General features: G+C 38.0%; 1 protein-coding gene across 1 annotated transcript; it reads right to left on the reverse strand.

The window, feature by feature from the left end:
- Positions 1–3,678: 3,678 nt before the first annotated feature.
- Positions 3,679–24,829, reverse strand: EI24 (EI24 autophagy associated transmembrane protein). The gene is made up of 11 exons (XM_063093707.1): positions 24,696–24,829; positions 21,963–22,075; positions 10,519–10,664; positions 9,917–9,977; positions 8,874–8,940; positions 8,136–8,260; positions 7,701–7,820; positions 7,050–7,161; positions 6,268–6,379; positions 5,791–5,865; positions 3,679–4,839 (listed from the first exon to the last, which is right to left on the reverse strand). Exons 2-11 carry the CDS (start codon positions 22,002–22,004, stop codon positions 4,677–4,679), a joined length of 1,023 nt encoding a protein of 340 aa, XP_062949777.1. The 5' UTR covers positions 22,005–22,075; positions 24,696–24,829; the 3' UTR covers positions 3,679–4,676.
- Positions 24,830–26,392: the final 1,563 nt, after the last annotated feature.

The raw sequence follows: 26,392 nt of genomic DNA on the forward strand, positions 1-26,392 counted from the left end.
TGATCAAAAGAAACACATTTCTAGTGGTCTAAGGTAGTGCTAGGCATCTGTACTTAATAATTTATTGTATGTTTTCAAATAGCTTGGAGAGCTCAAATGCTCTCATCACAAAGAAATGATAAATTTTTGCGATGATGAATATGCAAATTACCCTGATTTGATCGTTACATATTGTATACATGTATTGAGACATAACTCCATACCCCGTAAGTATGTACAATCAATATGTATCAATTAAAAATAAATTTAAGAAAAGAAAAAAATACATGCTTTCATCTCATCTGTAGCACACCAGAATAAAAATATGTTTTCTTCTTGAAAATGTTCTCCCCAGAACCAGCTTTCTAAAGCTGTATTGTTGAGTTCTCCTCTTGTTGCCTATCTGGGTTTCACTGTTTTATATTATTTGGTTGGGTGTTTTGTTTCATTAAGACGTCTTCCTGTTTCTATTTCTTTATTTTTAATTTTTAATGGATTATTCATGTCACTTTTTCAGAAAAGCTGAATGGAAAGCAAACAGTGCCTTTGCATGTTTGAAAATGTCTTTGTAACCAGCGAGCTGCCAAAAAAAAAAAAAAAAAGATTTTTTGTCTTTGATAAACAGCATGGTTTGGCTAAGTTTAGAATTTTAGGAACATAATTGGGACCCACCCACGCCATAGACGCACACAAACATCCATAAAAGTACATTTTCAAGGCATTGCAACATTATCTTCTATGATCCAAAGTTGTTCTTGAGAAGTCCTTTGTAGGTAATCTGTTTTTCTTTCTGATAAATTGTTTTTCCTTAGAGATTCCATCTATGGGTTTTGTTTTCATTTTTCCTGCTTTACACTTGGCAGGGCCTTTCAATCTGAAACTCCAATTTCCGTATCAATCCAGGAAATGTTCTTTGATTTCATTCTTGTCTTTATCTTCCTGTTCTCATTTTCTGAAGTTGCTATTAGACAAATGTTAGATCTCCTGGTTCTTGGATACATCCACAATTCTGAACTTTTTCTTGATCTTTGTACTGTATGTTCTAAGAAATTTCTTTAATTGTATCTTGAAGTTCACCAATTTAGCCTCCTGAGTGTCTCTTTTATAAGCCATTTCAATTTTTAAAAATTTCCACAACTGCTTAAATTTCCAAGAACTTTTCTATTTTATTCTTTTTTTACAACAATCTGTTCTTACTTTGTGGATGCAATAACTTCTCAAGTTTCTGTAAAACTGGTTATTAGAATTTCTTAAGTTACCTTTTATTTCTAGAATTACTTAAATTTCCTTCAGGGCCACATGTTCTGATATGTGTATTTTGGAAAAGCTGCTGAGATTTTTCTAATGCTGACTCCTGGTTAAGAACTACTTATCTAAATGTTCAAATGGCCACTACTTTTTCCATAGGTCTCAAAGTACTACAAAACATTTAAATCTGAAATCAGAAAATGAGTACAAGAATGAGAGGCTGAGCAACATATGGCTTAATCTATCATCCTACTCAAAACTTCTCTGAACTCCAGTATTTTATCCAGCTTTGAGACCTACAGAAAAACAGTAGCTATTTGATCACGTAATTTTTTACTTGTTCATTTGCTTGTCTTCCCTTTGTACTGTTAGGTCCAAGAGTGCAGGAATCACACCTTTCTGGTTCACTCTTGAGTCCCCAATGCCTCACACAGTGTCTGACAGAGAAAGTGCTCAAATACTTGTCACACGATTAAGTCATCTGTTCCCCCCACTTGATCCTTTCCTGGTTCTATGGGCTCACTTTACGGCCATCCAAAATATTTCATTATGTATGGCTCTTGTTACCAATGTCTTAAGTTACAAGGTCTAAGCGGACCTGAACTCAGCTTCCTTTTTAACTTCTATCCATGGGCCATATAACATAGGTGGAATATGTTAATGAGATGAGATGACTGCTAAACTGTCTATTCCACTCCACTACTGATGAACCGATAACCTTTACCAGAGCAACCTCAATGATGAAGGTAAACACGAGTATAGGAGCTGAGTGAATTTACTAGTTTTAATCAGAAAACAAAGTGATATTAGTGGATAGAAAATGAGTAGACAGTGAAGTCAATGATAGCTGCCTTTTCCCCACAAATGTTATCCTTTTAAGGTGGTTTACAAACCTCTGACCATTACATGCCCTCTTCTGGATTTGTTCCAGTACACAACTCCTCTTAAAACTTTATCTTAGCCTTTATTAAATGCAGAGCAGTTAACACAAGTTAGTGCGTGAATCTGTCCATTTGAAAGTTTCTAGCAGACTTATATTCAGATCTGAAGCATCCGCAGTCTAACTCGAGAGTTAATATAACGGACAACTCAGCCGTAAGACAGAATAAAAAGGGTAGTGTTTTGAATAACATACACCTGTCTAAGCTATGATGTCTGTCCCTGAAAAGAGCTTTTGTGAACAATTCCTCAGATCTTAAAGGTTGCATGATTAAAACTTTAGCTAATTTTCATTTTTAGTCAACTCCCTTATTTCTGGTTACCAATTGTTAGTGTGCCTCAAACTGCCATTCTGAACTTGGCAAAAACAGCCTAGTCTCTCTCTGATCCCAATTTCCTAATTACCATTCTCTATGTCTGTTCCCCTGTGAAAAGGCAAGAAAAGCTCACACTGCTTTTGTGTATATACCTCATTTGAGATCTTTACCAAATTTCTATTATCGCAGATATGCTTAATCCAGCTTTTATACAGGTTTGGACTCTCAACAACACTAATAAAACTTTGGCGATTCCTTGCTTCCAGTCACTTAAACTTTAAGCGTTTTCTACAGCCAGAACAGTGCTGGGAATAAAATCACTTATCTTCACCACTTGGCCTCCCTCATCCTTCTAAACTAAACTAAGATGCTACTAGTTGGTACTAATACAAATTTCAGGCAGCAACGATGTGGCCGCTTAAATAACTAAGCTTAATTTAAACTAAGCTTAAATAAAGCAATCACTAATCAGTTACAAGCAGATGAAATACTGAAATCTTCATCAAACTTCATAGCAACCCGAGTAATTCTCTGCTGCAATACTACTGTCAAATGACCAAAGACATCACAGGAGAATGCTGGAAGTAAATCTTACCTTAAACTCGCCTTTTACAATTTTTTGTGCATAAGCTGGAAATAGCAATCACTTCCAAGATGCCCACTATTTAAACACCCTCCTTTCATCAACTGCATTACTTCAAACTTAGTTTACAACTCCCAGCAACAATTTTTAATTCCTATTTTGTCTTGTTCAAATATTAAACTCTTCCCTTGACTAATGGAATGTTCAGTACCCTGAAATCTAGAAAGATCTTTCTCCCTTCACTAAAACCCACTGGAGATGTACATATAGACTTTAAAACAAATAACCAATTTGGTATCATTCATGAAATCCTTGAGTTTTCTAGCATTGTCCCTTGCTAACTTGCCCAACAGGAGCTTCTATACTTCTTTATAAATTTACCTTTTAAATTGGTTGTTGTAATATTGGGGGGTGAGTTCTTTAACCCGGAAACTGTTAATTTCTCCTGAAAATGTCTTCATGAAATTACCATAAGCTAATAGTGTAATAAAGAATGGTCTTTGAGAAAAAAAACCAAAAAAACAAAAAACACACAAATAACCAATTATCCAAGACTAAGTCTTGTGTTCCATGAATACATTTACATGATTTGTAAATTCAAACATTACACACTTTGTGGGAAACCACCTTATGTTTAATTGTGACATTTTAAAATTGTACAAGTGTTTTGACATATTTAGTCTCTTAAAATGACAGGAAAACACCAACTAATCACAGGTTTAATGGGTTTAATAAGTTTACCCCTTCATTTCCTATTTGCAGCACCCAATATTCCTTTGAAACACCAGACAGGCTCGGCAGTAGCCAACTGTAAATTTCCACCCTCCAGGGATGGAAAGTTCAGGTTCTCTGAGCATTCTATGTTGTGGTGGCACTTGTCCAGAATTGGTACCTCCCCATAGTCGGGGAACTTTAAATGTACCAGTGAAAAAAGCTTTTTCCCCTTCAAGGGGAAGAAAGAAATTCACTGAGTCCTCAAAACCCAGCAGATCTGGCTGTGAGGTCTTTCCTCCTGTCCCATCTCTTCAGGCTTTTGTTTTTGCTTTTTTTTGTTTTGTTTTGTTTTGCAGTGGAGCAAGAGAGACCAAAACCTAACCTGAGTTACAAAAAACAAGACAGTGATGGCTATAAAGGGAGTGACCAGGAGCAACTGAGATACTCCTTTACCTCCCACATCCAATGTATGTGCTTCACAGAAAAACAACAAAAATAACAAATCCACACAATACAACAGCTAGAAATACAAAATCCATTCATCCAAGAGTAGTGGGAAGCAGGAAGGAGAGGTGGGAGGGTAAATGGCACAGGAAAAAAACAAATTATTCAAATCAGTTCAGGCACAGGGGCTGGCAAATGCTAGAAAATAGCTGCAGAAAAACCTGTGGTCCTTTCAGACTCACAGTAGTGTTAAAAATCCACATACTGGTGTCAGGATGATTCTACCTTATGTGCACCAGAGTCAAAAATTCCAATTCTTCAGAAAGAGGGGAATATGCAGAGAGCCCTTGGCAGAGTGGGTCCTGCTTTCCCTGATGGGAGGAGGTGAACAGGGAAAAGAGCCTCCACAGCCTCCTTCCAATCCCTCCCATCCCCTCTGGATGGCAGGAGATTCAGTGGCCGGCAGCAGCCTTCAGTTTGGCAGGAGACGGATGTGGTGAAGGAAACTTCTCTGCAGAAGCTGAGCTACTCAGGGCAGACTGCAGGTAGACTGTCTTGTGGAAGAGTCTATTGCTTAAAAAGACCACCAAGGAGAAGAGGCGCAACTGGAAAAGGCTAAAAGGGGAGAAACCAACTTGTTAACTCCCTAGTTACATTCTTATTTCAGTTATGTGACAACTATTGACTACTTTAAATTTAAAATGACACAGGGAAAGACAAGACGATTGAAACGTGATCAAGGAAGTATAGATATTAGACACATGATTGAACAGGCAACTAAAGAATGCACTGGGTCCTGCTGCTCTCCTGAATGCAATGGAATCACCTAAGTACTGGCTCGTACAGGAAATAAAGTTATATTTTAAATTAATTCTGATTTGAGAAGTACTTTTCTATGGCTGATTTTGGGGTATGAAACTCAGCTATGTCTGAAGATATCATACACTGTGGTTCAGTTTCAAGAAAAAGTCAATTACCCCTCCTGAGATACACAGTGAGCTTGCTGGATAGCAAGAGTATGCAAAAACCCAAAACATACCTGAAATTTATAATACAAGTATCCTCATGGACTTAACCAAAATTGATAAAAGATTAATTGACTGAGATTTTCTTAGAAGTGATAACATTTTGGGGGTGCTATTGTTATTACTGCTAAAAACTCGTTTTAAAAATTTTACTATCATTATGAATAAACTCATTTGGCCAGATCATACAGCCCACTACTTTTTAAAAAAGTTGGCCACTCTTAAGAAAAATGAGTTTAACTACAGATGTTTATACGTGCCTTATAGGCAGTGAATTGTTAAATTTTAAGAATATGTATAGTAGGATCAATTTTGGAAACATACACAGGAAACAGTTTGGAATATATCCCAGAAGTGTTTCTCTTTAAACTGCATATTATGGGCTGCCCAGTTAGCTCAGTTGGTTAGAGTGTGGTTCTGATAAACTATATATTAAAGTTTTCCTGCAATGTAAGAGGTTATTTAAAAAAAAAAAGTCTCATTGACATAACTGTGGTATTAACAGCAAAAACTTTGTTCATCATCACTGGCTAATACTTACTATGCTTTGCCAGGGGTCTTTGCTTCATTGGCGCTGATAATGAATAAAGGAAAGAGAATAGAGAAGAGGCAGCCACTGTTTAAAAAAAAGAAAGAAAAACAATCAGTCATCTTAAAAAATTAGTCACTATAAAAGCCATAACTTTGGAGAAGTCCAAAATTCCTCTGCCTCCAATGCAAACATCATAGCTTGAAGAAACAACCAGCACACCTTTCAGAAAAAACAAGAGATTTTTTAACACTGCTCCAGGAGGCAATGTAGAAGAAAGAATAAGGAAAACAGGGAAATGCAGACTAGATTTTAATACTAACTGACAAATATCTAGGACTCTATCTGTCAAGGAGAAAAATCCTATGTGTCTCCCAATGGTCAAATAAGAATGCAAAATCCCTGGCACAGAACCAAGCAAATAAAAAGTGCTTGCTACATGAATTTTTATTGTTACTAGTCTCCTCCAAATTCTTCTAGCCAAATTACCTGATAATGTATGAGGACTGCATTGCTGTGAGGAAAGCCAAAGGCAAACCAAATCCAAAGTAGTAAGGCCAGTTCCTTTCTATATTTGACAACCGCTGGTGCATTTCGATTCCTAAAATGAGGAAGCACACAATTAAACTACATATTTCCTCTTAGTCAAGTGACTAAACTATGGTAGATAAACTATTTGAGTCTTGAGTTTTAGGTACAGATCTACCATTTTGAACACAGCTACAGCATATAAATTAGAATTGTGCAAATCTGATATAAAGCTGCTATGCAAACTTTTTTTTAGCAAACAGGCTAAAAGAATTACGAATTTTAGCACCAGCATCCTTTGTCACAATTAATCTGGAACAAAGTAAGATATCAAATAAAAATAAAAAGGATGCCATCCTGCAGAAATCAGTACACCTTTTTCAACCACACCCAGATAAATATGCCAAGGTCTCTTAAAAGGATCCCCAAAAGAATCTGAATGCATTGATGTCAATTTAATTTCTCTAATTTAGAATTCATGCTCATTTATGCCATCTATAGCCCAGCTGGAGATACAGCATATTAAGCACCAAGAAAAAAATGCTTCGTTGTTACATCCCCCAGCCTCAAAATTAAGCGTTTAACCCACTAAGCTGAATGTAAGCTCCCTCTTGCCAATAAGACTAATTCCTTCCAAAGATGGTTTCCCAAGGGCCTAAGTATCAAACAGTTTAAAAAGTCTGCTTAGCAGTAGCGTTTCCAAACTGGGAATCCACGTTCTGGGTTTCCTTAGATGGACTTACCTTTATTGAACCAACGATACTCGAAGCAGTATAGAGAGTAGAGAAGGGACATATGCAGGAGACTAACCAGTTGACCAACAAGATGGATGGGAAAGAGACTCACAAACATCCCCTGAAGAACAAATATGGCAAATCTTAATTCCAAAGCTTCAGAGACCTAATGATATCACCCACCACTCTGCAATCATCACTGGCTGCTGAGACAGGCTCCTGGCTGCTTCCTAAGTTTCTGAACAGCAGGAGAGTGGAGAATACCCAGAGTGACAGGGAAGAAAAGGTAAATTAATGGCTTTATAAAAAATAATTTTATGGGGCCGGCCCATGGCTCATTCGGGAGAGTGTGGTGCTAATAACACCAAGGCCATGGATTCTGATCCCAAATAGGGATGGCCGGTTAGCTCAACAGGTGAGCGTGGTGCTGACAACATCAAGTCAAGAGTTAAGATCCCCTTACTAGTCATCTTAAAAAAAAAAAAAAATAATAATAATAATAATAATAATTTTATGATTTTTAAGTTTTCTAGTTGTTTCTATGAAAAAATGGTTTAAAAATCATTACCTTCCACAAGAATACCCTGCCTTTGTGAAGCTCCCTCTAGTGAAATGTTTTACTTTTTTTAATATGTCCATGTGCCAGAAGGCCAGTCTTACCTGGATAAGGAAAAGAGCCTGCAGCAAAAGGTTGAAGAGCATGTCAGCAATTATTTTGCTGACACTAGGGAAAGGGTGAGGCTTCCTCCCTGATACCTCAAATGCCAGGTCAGCTATATCCTGTAACAGAGAAAGAAGCACATTAAAACATGAATTAAATGGCTTTGATATCCATCCCCAAAGCTAAGGCCACTGGTCTGCCACTAGAACTGCCAGGTAAGAAAAACCCCCAGACATCTGGCAATGAGATGCTTCAGTGACCTGAGATAATAATTCCATGTTACAAGAGCATAAATATCACACACTGCCTACTTGACCAAGAAGATTAAGGCTGAAAAAAGGTCACTACATGACCAATAAATTCACAGGCTGAAAACTGTCACCTGTCAACCCACCATGCTGTAGGACCCAGGCTTCACTCTACCCTGGACCTACCTGAAACCAAATGGCATTCACGACTTTGCTAAGCACAAACAGGGGGAGTACCCAAAGAGCACTGAAAATTGATGTGAGGAAGAATTCCAGCCATGACCAAACATCTCCATGTAATGATGGATCACCTAAGAAAGGGGAAAAGAGTTGTTAGTTTAACTGGAGAAATGGAAAACCAGAAGACCAAATATGGAACTCATATTTTATGACTATTCTTTCTATGCTACATGTCTTCGTTTCTTGCTAGCACATCACTATATCTAGCTCAAAGAGTCTTATACATAGTATACACACCACATTCTGGCCACAACTCCAATTCAAAGTAGCCACAAATATGCTGCTTATCTTGAAACACACCTGCTTACATGGTGGCGACTGATATGCCACAGTGAATAACAGTATACAATTAGCAGGAAACCACCTGGGCTTAAATCTCAGCTCTGCCACTTACTGATGGTTTAATATTGGTAACTAACTTTCATCTCCTCACCCATAAAATGTATAGCATAATAGTACCCATCTCAAAGGGTTGTAGAGAGAACTGATGTTTTTAACATCAGTGCAACCTAATAACACCAAGGTCAAGGGTTCAGATTCATGTACTGGCCAGCCACCAAAAAAAAAAAAAACCAAAAAACTAAAGATCCTTGTACATTGGAAATGTTCAATAAACTAAGGAAGACCAGAAACATCTCCTGCCTCCATCCCCAGCAAACTGCAAATACCAAGGTATATACTTACCAATAATTCGGGCTGTTACTGACTGAAGCACAGGAATAAATACTCGATAAAACAAGAGGAGACTGAACTAAAGGAAAGAAGCAAAAAAGTAAACATCAAAAGCCCTTCTTTAAAATAAGACTTTCTAATTTCAGGGTAATGATCTTCCAGACAGGGGTGCCTTTTATAAATCAGGAGGCCTGAGGAAGCACCAAAATTAGACTCATTTCTATTCCCCAATACTCTAGCTAAGAGGTGCAAACTCCATACTGCCTATAAAACAGGAAAACTTTTGGAGGCATAGAAGAACATTTCAAATAGTATCCAGGCCAAAATACACACATCTACTAAGTACATATAATTAGTTAATTATATATTTATTAATATTTTTTATATAATTAATAAACAATGTTTATTAATTAAATATAAAGCTAACATCTGAAATCATCTGTGAAATGTTTAGATTAAGATGAGTTGAATTACACTAAATTTCAAGTCAAAGGAAATATTTAACTAACTGTTCTTCAAAGTACCCAAATTTCACTTAAGCCTGTGCTAGTTCTCAGCTAACTGTAGGCAACCTCTTCTGCTATGGGTTTCAATAGTAATCATTTAATAGTAATGATTGCTGTGACCAGAAGCAGGGAGAAACTTGCTCTTGTCCAGCCATATCTGCCCTTCTCCTTTTATCCCCACAGGTGCTCTTAGCCAAAATGTCCCAACCCCATCAAGAGAAATTATTACCTATCCTGTACTGGACAGTCACACACACAAAAAAGTTGCCAGTAACAATATTAAAACTTGTGAATGAGTCATTTAAAAAAAGTAAAATAGAAGTATATATTCAGGGCTATCCCTGACACTTGTTTACATACAAGTGTTCTTTCTTAAGTGGGAATAAAATCACCGCAGGTACACAAAGTCCCAAGTTATATTCGCAAGTGTGTATCAGCAGGTGAAAACTATTTGTCTCAGTGTTTCAACAAAATAGTTGAGAACTATTAACCTAACAACAATTTGAAGGTGCTTATAAGGTAGCTGGAATTTGAGGAAAAAGAACTTACCCAGAACACTCCACCATTCCAAGCACAGCACTGGAAAATTCTACTAACAATACGTGGCTCACTGGAAAAAACCAAAAGTATTTAGTTTATAAGGCATAGAGTTTATTTCTTAATTATCATTAGGTAGCTCTCCATTTTATACTTTCTGTTGGTAGCATATTCTTTTTCAGTACCTAATGTTCTCCCACTGTTCTGATGGCAGTCAAGCAAAAAAAGCTAATAATATTTTGGGGAACCAGGTTTCTTAAAACAAAAATTATTTTGTGAAATCTGAGGTGGAGAAGATTAAAAGATTTAGTCTGGGGTTGGGGTTCTTCTATTTATTATCCATTAAACCAAATGATTTTTTGTGGTTCTCTATTCAGCATTTTGATTGAAAAATAAAAACAAACAAACAAACCAAAAACACGAAGACATTCTGAGCAAAGATGATTGCTAGACTATAGTTTAAGTCAATGTGGGGGGAAAAATTACCTGTAACATTTTTCTGGGAGAATGCCAGAAAAAAACAGAAACAAATAAAGGGGTAATGAAATTTCAAGTCACTATGGAGGGTCTTGCCTCCCCGCTAGGACATCTTGACATCAGCCTGTACTCCTTACCTCTCTTGCTTCCGCTCTATACTCTGGGTTCTCCTCTGTGCCAGGACACTACTTGCTCTTCTTCGACGCTGTTCCTCTCTCTTTTGCTGGATTCGAGCATCTAACTTTGAGATGGTACAAATACCCCAGATGGAGTCTTTGATTCCCTATAGACAAGGATATTATATTTAAAGAGGGAAGATTATGGATTGGAAAAGACTTTCCAAAGTTCCATACAGTAAAGCAAAATAACAGTGGAAACTAGTGTTACTTATTTTGCTACAGGGCTTAAAAAGCCTTTTATATTTTAAAAAATTTTTATATAATTCCCAATTTATAGAAGAGCAACAAGAGTAATCAAAAACTTCCACATACTTTTTGTCCTTATATTCACCAGTTTAATATTTTGTCATATTATTAATGTATACATATATACACACTCACATTTTTCTGAATCATTTGAGTAGGTTGCTACATATTTCTTTACTTTTAATTCTTCAGTGTATATTTCCTAAGATTTTTACATAACCACAAATAGTTATTAATTCAAGAAATTTAATATTAAAATACTTTTTTTTTTGTTTTGGAGGCTGGCCTGTATGGGGATCTGAACCCTTGATACTGGTGTTATCAGCACTGTGTTCTAACCAAGTGAGCTAAGCAGCCAGCCGTAAAATACTTTAATCTACAGTCCATATTCCAATTTGCCCATTTGTCCCAACGATGCCCTCTATGGGATTTTTAAACTCAAGAGTTCAGTCCACAATCACATACTGCATTTAGTTGTCACATCTCTTTAGTCTCCTTTAATCAGCAACAGTTCCTTAGTCTTTCTCTTTGAAGAATATTGGCCAATTATTTTATGAAATGCCCTCAACATAGAGTTGTTTCCTCATGATTAAACCCAGGTTAAGCATTTTTGAAAGGAATATTTACAGACATAATGATATACCCATCAATGCATCATATTCGCAGGCACAGCTGTTTGTCCTTGCTGCAGATATTAATTTTCCATACCCAGTCAAGGTATTGTCCAGCTTCTCTACAGCAGGAAACTTTTCCCTTGCAACTAATAGGCAATCTGTCAGGGGTACACTTCTGAGACCACGCAAATATCCTGTTCATCAAGTTCTTCCCCCTAGATTTAGCATCCATTGGTAATTCTTGCCCAGACCAACAAGGAATAAAATGGTTGCAAAATAAGTTTTCCAATTCCTCCACACTTATACTACGAAGCCAAGTTATTACTCTCCCCTTCACTTTTTCAATATCAATTAATAATATTCCCTATACCCTGTACTAAATCTAGACATACAAGGATAAATAAAATACTGAGCTCTAGAAGAAACCAAGGCTGGAGTAAGGTCAGGAAAGACACGTAAAGAAATAATTACTATAAAATGTGAAAAGCTCTAGGACAAGAGCACTCCACATAAGACAGAAGCAACATGAAGTACAGCTGGAAGAAATAATGTGTCCTTAAAGAGTGTACACAGGGGAGGGAGTTGTTGAGTTTATAAAGACAATGACAGAGGCATCTGCCAACCATATTCCAAGAGCTCCTGTAGCAGAAAGGTTACAGGGGGTATTTCAAAACATTTATGGAAAAATAGAATTAAAAGATAATATGAATCTTTCCATAGACGTTTTGAAGTACCCTCATACTGTTGGTGCTATAAACACCAGAACTGTCCGTCACTCAGTTCAAAGAACTGCATTCACTCATCCACCCATCCACCCGCATACTGAGCATCTTCAATGAGGCAGACATTAGTCATATGGAAATGATAGAGAAACTTATAATTTATCAGGTAAAGTACACAAGTAAACCAAAAAAATTACATTGTAGTTCAATAAATTTAATAACAAATTTATGTCCAAAGTAGAGTGGTAGTACTGCGGTACTCAATTTCATAAAAAGGTAGAAAAAAGGATTCTGGAAGCAATGGCCAGGCTGGACTTAAGAATGGCATTCTCACCTGTTATTTTTTTAATACTTTAAAAATAAGTTTATTATAACTAATTAACATAAAATCTTACAAATGTTTTCAAATATTTTTGCAAAAAAAGTAAAACCCTCCCCAGAAACCCTTCCCCACAAGATACAGAGTAAGAACTTGGACAGAGAAACAATACAAAGCTAACCATGAAATTCCTGTTAATCAGTTGATCCTAAAAGGCTCCAACACATTATATTATAAGTAAAGATCCATTAACTTTGGTCAACAAGCCACTTGACACTTCTGGAGTTTAACTTACTTTCTTCTGTCATTACAATGCTCATTCAAAATGCTGAGGGACAAGAACAGGTAATGTAAGACTGCACATGACAGATATTTGAAATGTGTGGACCTATGAAACCACAAATATTCATAAGAATACCGGGTATGGAATTAAACATTGACTTAAAAATTAAGCCAAGGAAATCTACATATATTTTAGCCTTTGGCATCTGTTCTAATGTGTTTCTTCTTTATATAGACATCAATTTGTTCAATCCACTAACCAGATTAAATTTATCTGAACACATTTCTCATCTGACATAGATTGTACACAGCCAATTTCATATGAGGGTAATTAGGCTATTTAATGATATTCTAGTGAAATTCTCATGACACATAGGAATCATAAATTAAATATGCTATGAAACTGGTTCATTAGCCATTTAGGAAGTAACAGAACTACTTCTAGATCACCTTTCTTGTCATCAATGACTCTATTTATTTACATCTATAAATAGACACACATACACAGGAGTCTGTGTGGTTGAGATCAGCTTTGCAAGGGGGTTAACCATCCCAGGGGAGTTTCTGTTTGTGACATACAGGGAGGAAATACCACACTTTCAAATATATGAAATATTTAAAACAAGCCGGATATTGTTCTTATGCTCTCACATAGCTTAGTCAAAAACATTTGGTCATTCTGAAAGAGAAGTGATTAAGAAAGATAACCAAAGAATTTGAAAACTTTTCCACTGCAGAGTAGTGGTATGTTTTTTCCTTTTAATTAAAGTCTACATAAAAACAGCAGAACAGAAAGACCAATGCATGCATCAACTGTACCAGAGAGGCACCATCCATGATTGTTTAATCATGCCCTGGAATGCATGGATGCTGCAGTACGAGATAACACGCAGTCACTGTGTGCAGGGCTACTGACTGAGATAGGATAGGAAACGGGAATGTTTACAAGGAAGGTCTAGTGAACAGTATGTTTATGGAATTGTTGAAAGGACTCCTAACGACCACATGCTGAACATTTTGAGAGCTCCTCTTTTGGAACTCCCTTCAGAGCTGGATCAAGAGCTGATGAGAAAATCATCTCCTCCTCATAGTTACAGGTTGGTTTCATCCCCAAAATGTATCCCTCTAATTTATATTTCTCACCAGGATTAGCTATAATGAATGGGATTTGCTTTCAAAGGACAAAAGACTTGCCATCACTAAAAGGATGTTGTTCAATTCAACAAATACACACTGATCCCTACAAGGGGAAAGCTTGGTGTCTACTGTGGGGAGAAGTGCAGACATGATGAAATTATGTGTGTGGAAGTGCTTCGTAAGGGGTCAGCCAAGTGTTACTTACTCACTTCTACTAATGCCTAGAAGACACATTTCCTTTTTCTTCAGATTCTCTTTCAAATTTACACTAGAAAAGGAATCCTAAAAATGTTTTGAGCAACGAGAGCAAGGTGATTACTCTGTCAACAAACGTACTAGAGTTTTGTCATCTCCTCTCACTGGCAGGGTGAAAGAAAGCTTAGGTATATGGAGAGAAAGCTTTAAATATCTTTTCTCATTGCTGTGTTTTTAGGGAGTAACTGCAAATCAGCACAAATTACAATGTTAAAATGGAGAAGCAAATACTGTAGATATAGGAGGAAGCTCTGACTGTGCCAAGGTTCAGGTAAAGTTGAATTTTTTAGTATTAGGTTCAATTTCTAGTTACTCTTATTAAGAATGCTAAGTTTTGTACACCTTAGGTAAGGCTAATAGGCTCAAAAAAGATTACACTCTTTCTACGGGCTGGAAAAAGGGTAATTTAAAATGTAACTTATTCAGGTTATTCAAGCTAGTTATTCTCTGGCTAGTATGAATATAGGGGATAATTTAGACTTCTGCCCTTGACATAGCCTCCCAAAAGGGAAAAGGAAAAAGCAGCCAGTCTTTGCTTTTACTCTGAATGAAGACATTTTAGGCACTGTGCCATTTAGAGGGGGGAGCTAACCATGAGATTGTTAAGTGTTGTAAAGCACGACCATTCCAAGCAACTGCTGCTGCTCCCTGTCACCTCAGGTGAACTCTTGTGGTCTCCTGGAGAAGAGATGGGTACTCTAAAAATACCTCAGGTTTGCCACCAAGACTCTGAAGACACACAAAAGGAAAGCTGCTCAATGTGGCCATTTCACACTTAGGTAGCTACTGCCTAGGAGCATATGACTCAATTTTCTGGGGAAGAGGGGTTTAATATTATCTGAGGTCAATGGGAACCCAGATTAGACAGAATAGCTTGAATAACTTGAATAATTACATTTTTAAATTACCCTTTCTCACCTGTTACTAGCCAAAACAAATTTTAGAAATAATAGCCACGACCCAGAGAAATAGGCAAGTTTATGTACTACCTGCTGAGAGGAGCGTAAACTGGTACAGTATACACCTGACCATTTCTTGTCTGAGTAATTTTTAGTCTTAATTTTGCTTTTAACTTCTAAATCTTCTGACAGTAATTTTTTTAATCAGGATAAAGGAGTGGTGGCTGTGCACCGGGTTAACCGTGGGGAGAGAGGCTGCTGTCATATGTGGAAAGCAAATCAGTCTTGTGAACAAGAAGCAGCCTGAGGTCTGTGCCAGATGCAGCTGTCCCAGAATTGGACTTTAAAAAGAATTAAGTCCAACTGGAGTGAAGGAGAGAATTACCTGCTTTTTGTTTTGTTGCTTAAAAGAATATCAGTATTCAAACCTGTGGACTGTGAAACCCCCTGCCACAATGAATAAACATCAAAGAAAAGATACCAGAAATACATAAACTCAAGAAAGTACACCACCAAAGGGTAATAACTCTCAAGCTCTAGATACTATAGAAAAAGAAGCCCTTGAAATGACTGACAAGGAATTTTGAGTGATAATTCTAAAGAAACTGAATGAGATACAAGAAAACTCAGCTAGACATCATGATGAAACAAGGAAAAGTATATAGGGCCTGAAAGAAGAAATGTACAAGGAAATCAATGCCCTGAAAAAGAATGTAGCAGAACTCGCCGAACTGAAGAATTTATTCTGCTAAATAAAAAACACAGTTTAACCAGCAGGCTTGTGGAAGTTGAAGATAGAACCTCTGAACTTGAAGATGGGCTATTTGAAATAACACAGGCAGACTAAAAAAAAAAAAAGAAAAAAGAATCAAAGGCATTGAAGAAAATCGGAGAGAGATATCAGACAACCTTAAGCACTCAAATATCTGAGTCATGGGTATTCCAGAAGGGGAGGAAAAAGGAGATTGCATTGAAAACATATTCAACAAAATAGTGGCAGAAAACTTCCCAGGTATAGGAAAAATCACAGATCTTCAGATCCAGGAAGCTCAAAGATCCCCAAACGTATTCAACCCAAAAAGGTCTTCTCCAAGACATGTTATAGTCAATTTGGCAAAACTCAAAGACAAAGAGAGAATCTTAAAAGCTGCAAGAGAGAAGCATCAAATCACCTATAAGGTAGCCCCAATCAGACTAACATCAGACTTTTCATCACAAACCCTAAAAGCCAGAAAAGAATGGGATGATATATTCAAAATACTAAAAGACAGAGATTGCCAGTCAAAAATACTCTACCCTGCAAGGCTATCCTTCCGAAATGAAGGGCAAATAGTATATTTCTCAGACAGACAAAAACTGCAGGAGTTCACCACCACATTACGACCCTTACAAGAAATTCTCAAGGGAGTACTGGGTTTGGTTCCTGAAAAATAACTACCACTGCCATAAAAACCCAAGAAAAATCAAAACCCACTAGTATAATAAAAATGGCATTCATGAAGAGAAAACAAACAAACAAAAAGGCTATCTACAACCCAAGGAACCAACAAACAGAATACAAACAGTAAATCAGAAAGCAAGAAACAAAAGACACCTAAGACATCCAAACAATAATCAATAAAATGCTAGGAGTAAATCAACACTTTTCCATAACAAATCTTAATGAAAAAGGCTTAAATTCCCCAATCAAAAGACACAGACTGGCTGACTGGATTAAAAAGGAGGACCCAACTATATGCTGCCTTCCAGAGACCCACCTCACCCATAAAGACTCACATAGACTAAGAGTGAAAGGATGGAAGAAGATTTACCATGCAAACAGAAAAAAAAACGAGCTGGAGTAGCTATTCTTATATCTGATAAAATAGACTTTAAACTAAAAACCATAAAAAGAGACAATGAGGGACACTACATAATGATAAAAGGATTCATCCGTCAAGAAGACATAACAATCATAAATATGTACGCACCCAATGTTGGAGCAGCCAGATTTATAAAACAAACTCTATTAGACCTAAAGAAGGAAAAAGACACTAATACCATAATAGCAGGGGACCTGAACACCCCACTGTCAATATTGGACAGATCATCTAGGCAAAGAATCGGCAGAAAAACACAAGATCTAAACAATACTCTAGACCAGTTGGACTTGGCAGATATCTACAGAACATTCCATCCAACAACCTCAGAATATTCATTCTTCTCATCAGCAAATGGATCATTCTCCAGGATAGATCACATATTAGGTCACAAATCAAGTCTCAACAAATTCAAAAAAATTGGAATTATCCCATGTATTTTCTCAGACCACAATGGATTAAAATTAGAAATCAATAACAAACAAAATTCTTGAAACTATACAAACATATGGAAATTAAACAGCATTCTATTTAATGACATATGGGTCCAAGAAGAAATCAAGCAGGAAATCAAAAAATTTATTGAAACTAATGAAAATAATGATACATCATACCAAAACCTGTGGGATACTGCAAAAGCAGTACTAAGGGGGAAATTTATCGCATTAAATGCTCACCTCAGAACAATGGAAAGATGGCAAGTGAACTACCTAACACTTCACCTTAAAGAACTAGAAAAACAAGAACAATCCAAACCTAAAGTAAGCAGACAGAAAGAAATCATTAAGATCAGAGCAGAACTTAATGAAACTGAAACCCAAAACACAATACAAAAGATCAATGAATCAAAAAGTTGGTTTTTTGAAAAGGTAAATAAAATTGACAAACCATTAGCATGGCTAACTAAAAAAAGAAGAGAGAAGATTCAAATAACAAAGATTAGAAATGAAAATGGTGATATTACAACTGATTCATATGCAATACAAGGAATCATTCGAGACTACTATAAATAACTATATGCCAACAAATTTGAAAATCAGGAGGAAATGGATAAATTTCCGGACAAACACAAGCTCCCAAAACTGAACCATGAAGACGTAGATAGTCTGAACAGACCAATAACAATAAAGGAGATTGAAGCTGTTATCAGAAAGCTCCCAACAAAGAAAAGCCCAGGACCAGATGGATTCACAGCAGAATTTTACCAAACATTCAAAGAGGAATTGACACCGATTCTTTACAAACTATCCCAGAAGATTGAAACAGATGCAAATCTCCCAAACTCATTCTATGAAGCAAACATCATCCTGATATGAAAACCAGGTAAAGATATTACTAAAATAGAAAACTACAGGCCGATATCCTTGATGAATATAGATGCAAAAATCCTCACTAAAATACTAGCAAACAGAATACAGCAACACATGCATAAAATTATTCACCACAATCAAGTGGGATTCATCCTAGGGATGCAAGGTTGGTTCAACATACGCAAATCAATAAATGTGATACACCATATTAATAAAATCAAACAAAAGGACCATAGATGCTGAAAAAGCATTTGATAAAATTCAGCATTTATTCATGACAAAGACCCTCTATAAGTTAGGTATAGATAGAAAGTATCTCAACATAATTAAAGCCATATATGATAAACCCACTGCCAATATCATCCTGAATGGGGAAAAGCTGAAAGCTTTTCCTTTAAGAACAGGAACAAGACAAGGATGCCCACTCTCACCACTCCTATTCAACATATTGTTGGAAGTACTAGCCAGAGCAATCAGAGAAGAGAAGGAAATAAAGGGCATCCAGATTGGAAAAGATGAAGTCAAACTGTCCCTGTTTGCAGATGACATGATCCTATATATCGAAAAGCCTAAAACCTCTACAAAAAAACTCTTGGAGTTGATAAATGATTTCAGCACAGTAGCAGGATACAAAATCAACACACAAAAATCAGTAGCATTTCTATTCTCCAATAGTGAACATGTAGGGAGGGAAATCAAGAAAGCTTGCCCATTTACAATAGCCACCAAAAAAATAAAATACTTAGGAATTGAGTTAACCAAGGAGGTGAAAAATCTCTATAACGAGAACTACAAACCACTGCTGAGAGAAATTAGAGAGGATACAAGAAGATGGAAAGATATCCCATGCTCTTGGATTGGAAGAATCAACATAGTGAAAATGTCCATACTACCCAAAGTGATATACAAATTCAATGCAATCCCCATCAAAATTCCAAAGACATTTTTCTCAGAAATGGAAAGAACTATCCAGACATTTATATTGAATAACAAAAGACCACGCATAGCCAAAGCAATGCTGAGCAAAAAAAATAAAGCTGGAGGCATAACACTACCTGACTTTAAACTATACTACAAAGCTATAATAACCAAAACAGTATGGTACTGGCATAAAAACAGACAAACTGATCAATGGAATAGAACAGAGAATCCAGAAATCAACCCCCACACCTACAGCCATCTGATCTTTGACAAAGGCACCAAGCCTATCCATTGGGGAAGAGACTGCGTCTTTAGCAAATGGTGCTGGGATAACTGGATATCCATATGCAGGAGAATGAAACTAGACCCATACCTCTCACCGTATACTAAAATCAACTCAAAATGGATTAAGGATTTAAATATACACCCTGAAACAATAAAACTTCTTAAAGAAAACATAGGAGAAACACTTCAGGAAATAGGACTGGGCACAGACTTCATGAATACGACCCCAAAAGCACAGGCAACCAAAGGAAAAATAAACAAATGGGATTATATCAAACTAAAAAGCTTCTGCACAGCAAAAGAAACAATTAAAAGAGTTAAAAGCCAACCAACAGAGTGGGAGAAAATATTTGCAAAATATACATCTGACAAAGGATTAATATCCAGAATACATAAGGAACTCAAACAACTGTACAAGAAGAAAACAAGCAACCCAATTAAAAAATGGGCAAAAGAGCTAAGTAGGCATTTCTCTAAGGAAGATATACAAATGGCCAACAGACATATGAAAAAATGCTCAACATCACTCAGCATCCGGGAAATGCAAATCAAAACCACACTGAGATACCATCTCACCCAGTTAGGATGCCTAAAATCCAAAAGACTCTGAACGATAAATGCTGGCGAGGTTGTGGAGAAAAAGGAACTCTCATACATTGTTGGTGGGACTGCAAAATGGTGCAGCCTCTATGGAAAATGGTATGGAGGTTCCTCAAACAATTGCAGATAGATCTACCGTATGACCCAGCTATCCCACTGCTGGGAATATACCCAGAGGAATGGAAATCATCAAGTCGAAGGTATACCTGTTCCCCAATGTTCATCACAGCACTCTTTACAATAGCCAAGAGTTGGAAACAGCCCAAATGTCCATCATCAGATGAGTGGATATGGAAAATGTGGTATATCTACACAATGGAATACTACTCAGCTATAAAAACGAATGAAATACTGCCATTTGCAACAATGTGGATGGACCTTGAGAGAATAATATTAAGTGAAACAAGTCAGGCACAGAAAGAGAAATACCACATGTTCTCACTTATTGGTGGGAGCTAAAAATAAATAAATAAATTCACACACACACACACACACACACACACACACACACACACACACACACACACAGACACACACAAACCGAAGGTGGGGAAAGAAGACACAATAATTACAATTTCTTGAAGTTGACATGACAAGTGAACAGAAAGGACATTGTTCACTGTTGGGTTGGAGGGGGGAGAAGGAGGAGGGAGGGAGGTTTCGGTAATGGGCCACAGTAATCAACCACATTGTATATCGACAAAATAAAATTAGAAAAAAAAAAAGAAAGAAAGAAAGAAATATAGCCACAATCCAGAGAAATAGGCAAGTTTATGTACTACCTGCTGATAGGAGAGTAAACTGGTACAGTATACACCTGACCATTTCTTGTCTGAGTAATTTTTAGTCTTAATTTTGCTTTTAACTTCTAAATCTTCCGCCAGTAATTTTTTTTAATCAGAAAACTCCAAATATTTCACCAATAATTTTCTAATCAAAAACTCCAAATATTTAAGATAGTCAAGTTTAAATTACTGATAGCCTAGTATGTGCTAGAAATTTTATAGCACAAGAATGGCAAGACGCTGCACCAGCCAACTACCAAAAAAAAAAAAGGCAAGAATGTAAAGGTATTAAAAGTAGATCATACTGCATAAACTCTCTTTAGCCTTTCTAAGATACTCCTTCAGTTCCCCCCTTTTACTCAAAAGTAATAACCTCTTAAACTTTTACCCCCACTACCTCCCTCAAACTGGCCTGCCTCTCTCATGCTCCTGGGAATAAAGCAAGAGGGGTTACAGTTGGGACAATAGACCTCAGACATCCACTAAAATAATGGAATTTTGTACTACTGATAATTTGGGTGGCTAAGTACCAAACAGATCTTTATGGGGCATTTTCCTAGAGCATCCTCCTCATCTGCACCTTGTAGAATTCGGGGTTGTGGTAGGGAATGGTTCTGCAATGTAAATCCAAATAAAGTAGTTTAGGTAACAGTACTGCACCAATGTTCACTTCCTAGTTTTGACAAATATACCATAGTCATATAAGATGTTAACATTAGGAAAGCTAATAATAATATACAGGAACTCTCTGCATTAACTTGCAACTCTTCCATAAATCTAAAAATATTCCAGGCTGGCCAGTTAGCTCAGTTGGTTAGAGTGCGGCCTTGTAACACCAAGGTCAAAGGTTTGGTCCCCTGTACAGGCTAGCCTCCAAAAAAAAAAAAAAAAAAAAAAATTAAACAACTAAAATATTCTAAAATAAAAAGTTAAATTTAAAAAAGGTTCTGGAGCCAAGCTAATATACTAGTCACACTCATTAGACAGGTCTCCCAAGCTCCAGCAAGATGCAGCATACCTATCTGAGTAGTGTGGACTAGGATGAAAACCTGTATGTGAAGGACCCTACAAATATGATAAAAGTTTCAAAAACAAGTGAAGGATTTCCTTGTCAGTTCCTTCTGCAAACAGGTCAACACATGAATTCCTAGAAACAATATATACTCACCCTGACAAGGTCCTGGAGAAAGGTTTTGACACTGTCAGCCATCTCTTCACCACCCAAACTATCAACTACATGGAGGAGAGAGAAGCATCCCAAAATCTCTCATCCTGAAAGACCTGGAAACAAATGGAGCATAATGGGGGAAAATTTTTATCTTAAAGTCACTTCATGCATATTTCTACATGAAAACCCCATACTTGCAGCTCTAACAGGAGTGCAATTAGATCATAGCACTAACACAGTCAACTAAGTGAGGCTATACCTGTAGCTGCTGAAACTTAAAATCCATAGTATTTTTTATCATTCACCATCCTTTCACTTTAAATGGGGTAACTATGCTCTTCATCCAATAGTTTCCTCTGAGCCTTGATGTTCCTAACTGTCTCTACTACACACTCCAAGCACGTTTGAGGATTTAGAGATGGGTGACAATTACATTTCAGTATCCCCTTAAGCAATAGTTATGCTTGTTGTATACCCTCAAACAGTTGAATGAAAATGCAGGAGCAAGACAAAAATTACTAAATAAGTACTTTAGTCTTAAATAGAGCCCTCCAATGCACAGGGAAGTTTAAGGGCCTGATGCGAAATTGCCTACTAAATAGGCCTTCCTATGTTTTCCATCTTTAAATATTTATGTATAATTTTAATAAGCATGCAAGGAACAGTGGATTTTAAACTAGGTCAGTTTTTTAAAAAACAATAAAGAAACTAGGTCAAACAAAAAAGTTCATATGCACAGATGTTCTTTAAAACAGTAAGGCTTTCCCATTTTATTTATTTCTCAGGTGAATGGGAAATCCAGTTTCAAAAACTAAGAACTTGAGGGCTGGTCAGTTACTCAGTAGGTTAAGAGCACAGTATTATAACATCAAGGTCAAAGATTCAGATATTGATACCAGCCAGCTGCCAAAAAAACAACAAAAAAACCTTAAGAACTTAAGAGTTCATGATTATAAATATTTTTTTAAATATTCTTAATTTCTTTAATGTGAATTCTAAGGTAAATAGAAAACCCACTTTCAGAAATCTTTTAAGAACTTGGGATTCTGAAGTTCTGAACAGCACTAAACCAAGCTGCAGTATTCTCAATCTGAGAGGTATGACCATAATACAATGAATTTTACAAGCAGCTTGTACAAGTATAGACCCCAAATTTCAAAACATAAGCACACTTTCCCTAACCTTTAACCACTTCACCAAATTGCACCTCACTGACCCAACTGGACTAATGCCACTTAGAACTGGAAGAACAGGGAATACAGCAGTAGGAAGACAATTTGCCCAACACCATATATACCATCATCAGCTCCTTAGGTCAAATCCTACACAGATTCACTTATTTCAGGTAGAGAAGTTTCTAGGGTAACCACTCTTCCCTCCTAAAGACAAATACCTCAGAATTCCAATCATGTGATTACAGCCATATAGACAATGTTCCCAGGGTTGTGATGAGAGCAATTCAGAGCCAGATGAATAGTAAATGCTCAATGATGATAACAAGACACTAGTTTGCGAAGACTATCATGGATCCACCCTCTTAACCAGCTACTTGCTCACCTACAAATTTAGGGTACTAAAAGTCTTCGTAAGTTTTTTAAGTACTGAGTGCAACAGCATGAGAATAATTTAAAATTTTATATAAACATGATCCCACTAAAGAATGAGCCAGCTTGGAAGCTTAAGGAAGCCCATTACTTAGTCTGGATTTCCCACCTGAAACATGTCCGTCCTAGTGCAGAAAGGCTGTGTTATTTTAACTTGGGCCACTTAACACCTAGCTTCTGCATGTACCAAGTGGCAGGGTACCTACTGACCAATAGTAGCTTTTTAAGGACAAGTGGCTTCAATTTTACACTTAGTCTTATCCTTCCTGCAGGAGTATCTGGTGAATTACCTAATTTGACAAATAGGTGAAGCATGGAGAAAAATAACTTGCCACAATTTCAGACCACACAGAGAGTGAATGACACGGACGGAATCCTACAACTGAGCTACACAGAATTAAGATGCATCTGGTTCACATCATTTTATAGGTGGGGGAACTGAGTTTCAGAAGTTAAATGGCTTGCCCAAAGTTACAGCAAGTGAAAAACAGCTACAGCAAACTTCAGAAGTCTGCTGTTCTAACCCTTGGTCGGGACTTTTTACTTGAGCTTTGCAATGAAGACTTTTGTCCAACCGCAGCACCCCACGGATAAATAACCTCTCTTAAACCTTGAAATACAGCTGGACTATTACGTTTTCTACAGTCAATAGAACATATTAAGCATTTACTGAGGCACAGTCCTGCACTTTCATTTCTAAGCCACTAAACCCAAGTTCCCGAAAGCAGGAAGCTGTCATATCCCACTCAAGGTACAAAAAAAGGTAAACATCCTCCCTTCTCACAGGGCTCCACTGACCGCCTCCGCGTCTACGGGTCCTCTCGGAGCCATCCCCCCGTAGTTCCTGGGCAATTCGGATGAAAACTGGCTTCCCTCCCCACCCACAGCCGTGCAAGAGCCGGACCCTGCTCACCTCGGGTCACACGAAGACCTAAAGACAGCCGCGCCGCACCTGGGACCCTGCCTCGCCCCGCTCCTCCGGCCCCTTCCCGCCAGGAGTCCTCTCCCGCAGCCCCTGCCGGGAACCTCACAACACACGCTCGGGCCCTGCGTGCCCCGCCTCACACGTGCTCCTGTCCCCTGCCACCCAGGATGGGCTGCGCGGCGGCCCCGAGGCCTCCGCACTTACCCCGCAGCTCCGCCGCCGCGTCTTCGGCCGGACCCCTCGCCCCCGTGGACCCTCTCGGGCCCTCCGCACCCGGCCGCCCGCTCCACCCGGGCGCTCCCAGGGCCGGGGCCGTTGCGCCCGCACTGGGCATGCCCGGGCCGCATGGGGCAGCTGGGAAGTCGGGCGGGCGCAGAACGGGGCCTCGGGAAGAGGGGGCGGGGCCCAGCGGCGGAGGGGGCGGGCCGCGTGGGGAGACGCAGGCTGGGAAATGGAGTCGGTTTCGCCAAGCGCCGCGTCCAAGGACGCCTGAACTCCCGGCTTCGGCTGGTGACTGTGCGGACGGACCCCTGTCCCCCACCTACTCCCTAATCCCGTCCTCACTGATCCTCTTCCTCTTCTTTCCCCTCCACAGCGTTTCTTGTCTTTCTGAAATCCTGTGAAGCCTATTCACAGGAGAATAAAATACAGAGGTCACCTTGGTTTATTTGGGTGGAGATTTTCTGTTAAGGTTACTAAGCAATGATGGGTTTAAATCAAGCTTCATTCAAAATGATTAAGAATAGGACAAGCCCTCATCCAGTTCGGTTGTATTAAGTATGTACTCTGATGGCAGCGTGACAGTGGAGATAAAAACAAAGCAGAGAATCACTGTTTTCATCTTTTTCCCCACCAGCCCGATCCTATCCCAGGGATTGCAACTCCTTGGCATGAAACTGTACGGGAGGCAAAATTTTACCTCTGTCCTCTTAGAGTTTCTCTGCTGGGCCTGAGAATTAAACTGACATAAGACATATTAACAAGAGAAAACCATACAAATTTATTTAATGTGAGTTTTACGTGACATAGGAGCCCTCATAAGGAAGTAAAGACGTGGCAACACCTAAGTGCTTTTATCTGAGATTCAGCAAAGAGAAGCAATTGTGGAAAAATAACTATGTGGGGATGCTAAAGAAGGTAACTATTTTAACAAGGTTTGTTTGTACTGAATTGTCAACTTCCCATTCTTTTTCTTTCTTTCTTTCTTTCTTTCTTTTTTTTTTTTTTTTTTTTTGTGGCTGGCCAGTAAGGGCCTACTTCCCATTCTTGATGATACTTTCCTACTTGTATGGGAAGAGCATCTTCCATATGGGAGTTTTATCTCCTTCTGATAGTGTAGGAGAGGGTCTGAGGAGGTCTGATGGCTAACCTCAACCCACCCTGTCCTCTACCAGGTTCTTGACTCTGCCACAGGAAAGAATTCAAGGGCAGAGCGGGAGTAGAAAGCGAAAATAGGTTTAATGAAAGAATAAGAAATACAGATTTAACAGGAAAAGTGTGGCCTAGCTCCAGAGACTGAGCGGCAGCTGCACCAAGTTTAATACAAAAGTAAGAAATACACACTTGACAAAGTGCAGGCTGGCTTCAGAGTGAACAGCAGCTTTCAAAAGGCAAGTTTAACACAGAAAGTAAAGTATACAAACCTCATGGCAAAGTGCAGGCTGGTTCCAGAGAGAGTGAGCAACAGTTCTGCCTTCTCCCTGGAGTCTACCTTTATTGTTGACCATTCTATACATATTGATCTGTCTAACCTGTTATGTAGTATAGCCTCGCACATGCTACGTTGGTCTCTTTGGAACATGCTCATTGGTCAAATTCCACCTGATACACTTAAAATATGCTAGGTGCTCTCTAGCGCCTCTAGTGGAAGGTCATTCATAGGATAAACTCCTTTCTGCTGA

Source organism: Cynocephalus volans, chromosome 4 (assembly GCF_027409185.1).
Source record: "Cynocephalus volans isolate mCynVol1 chromosome 4, mCynVol1.pri, whole genome shotgun sequence".
NCBI lineage: Eukaryota > Metazoa > Chordata > Mammalia > Dermoptera > Cynocephalidae > Cynocephalus > Cynocephalus volans.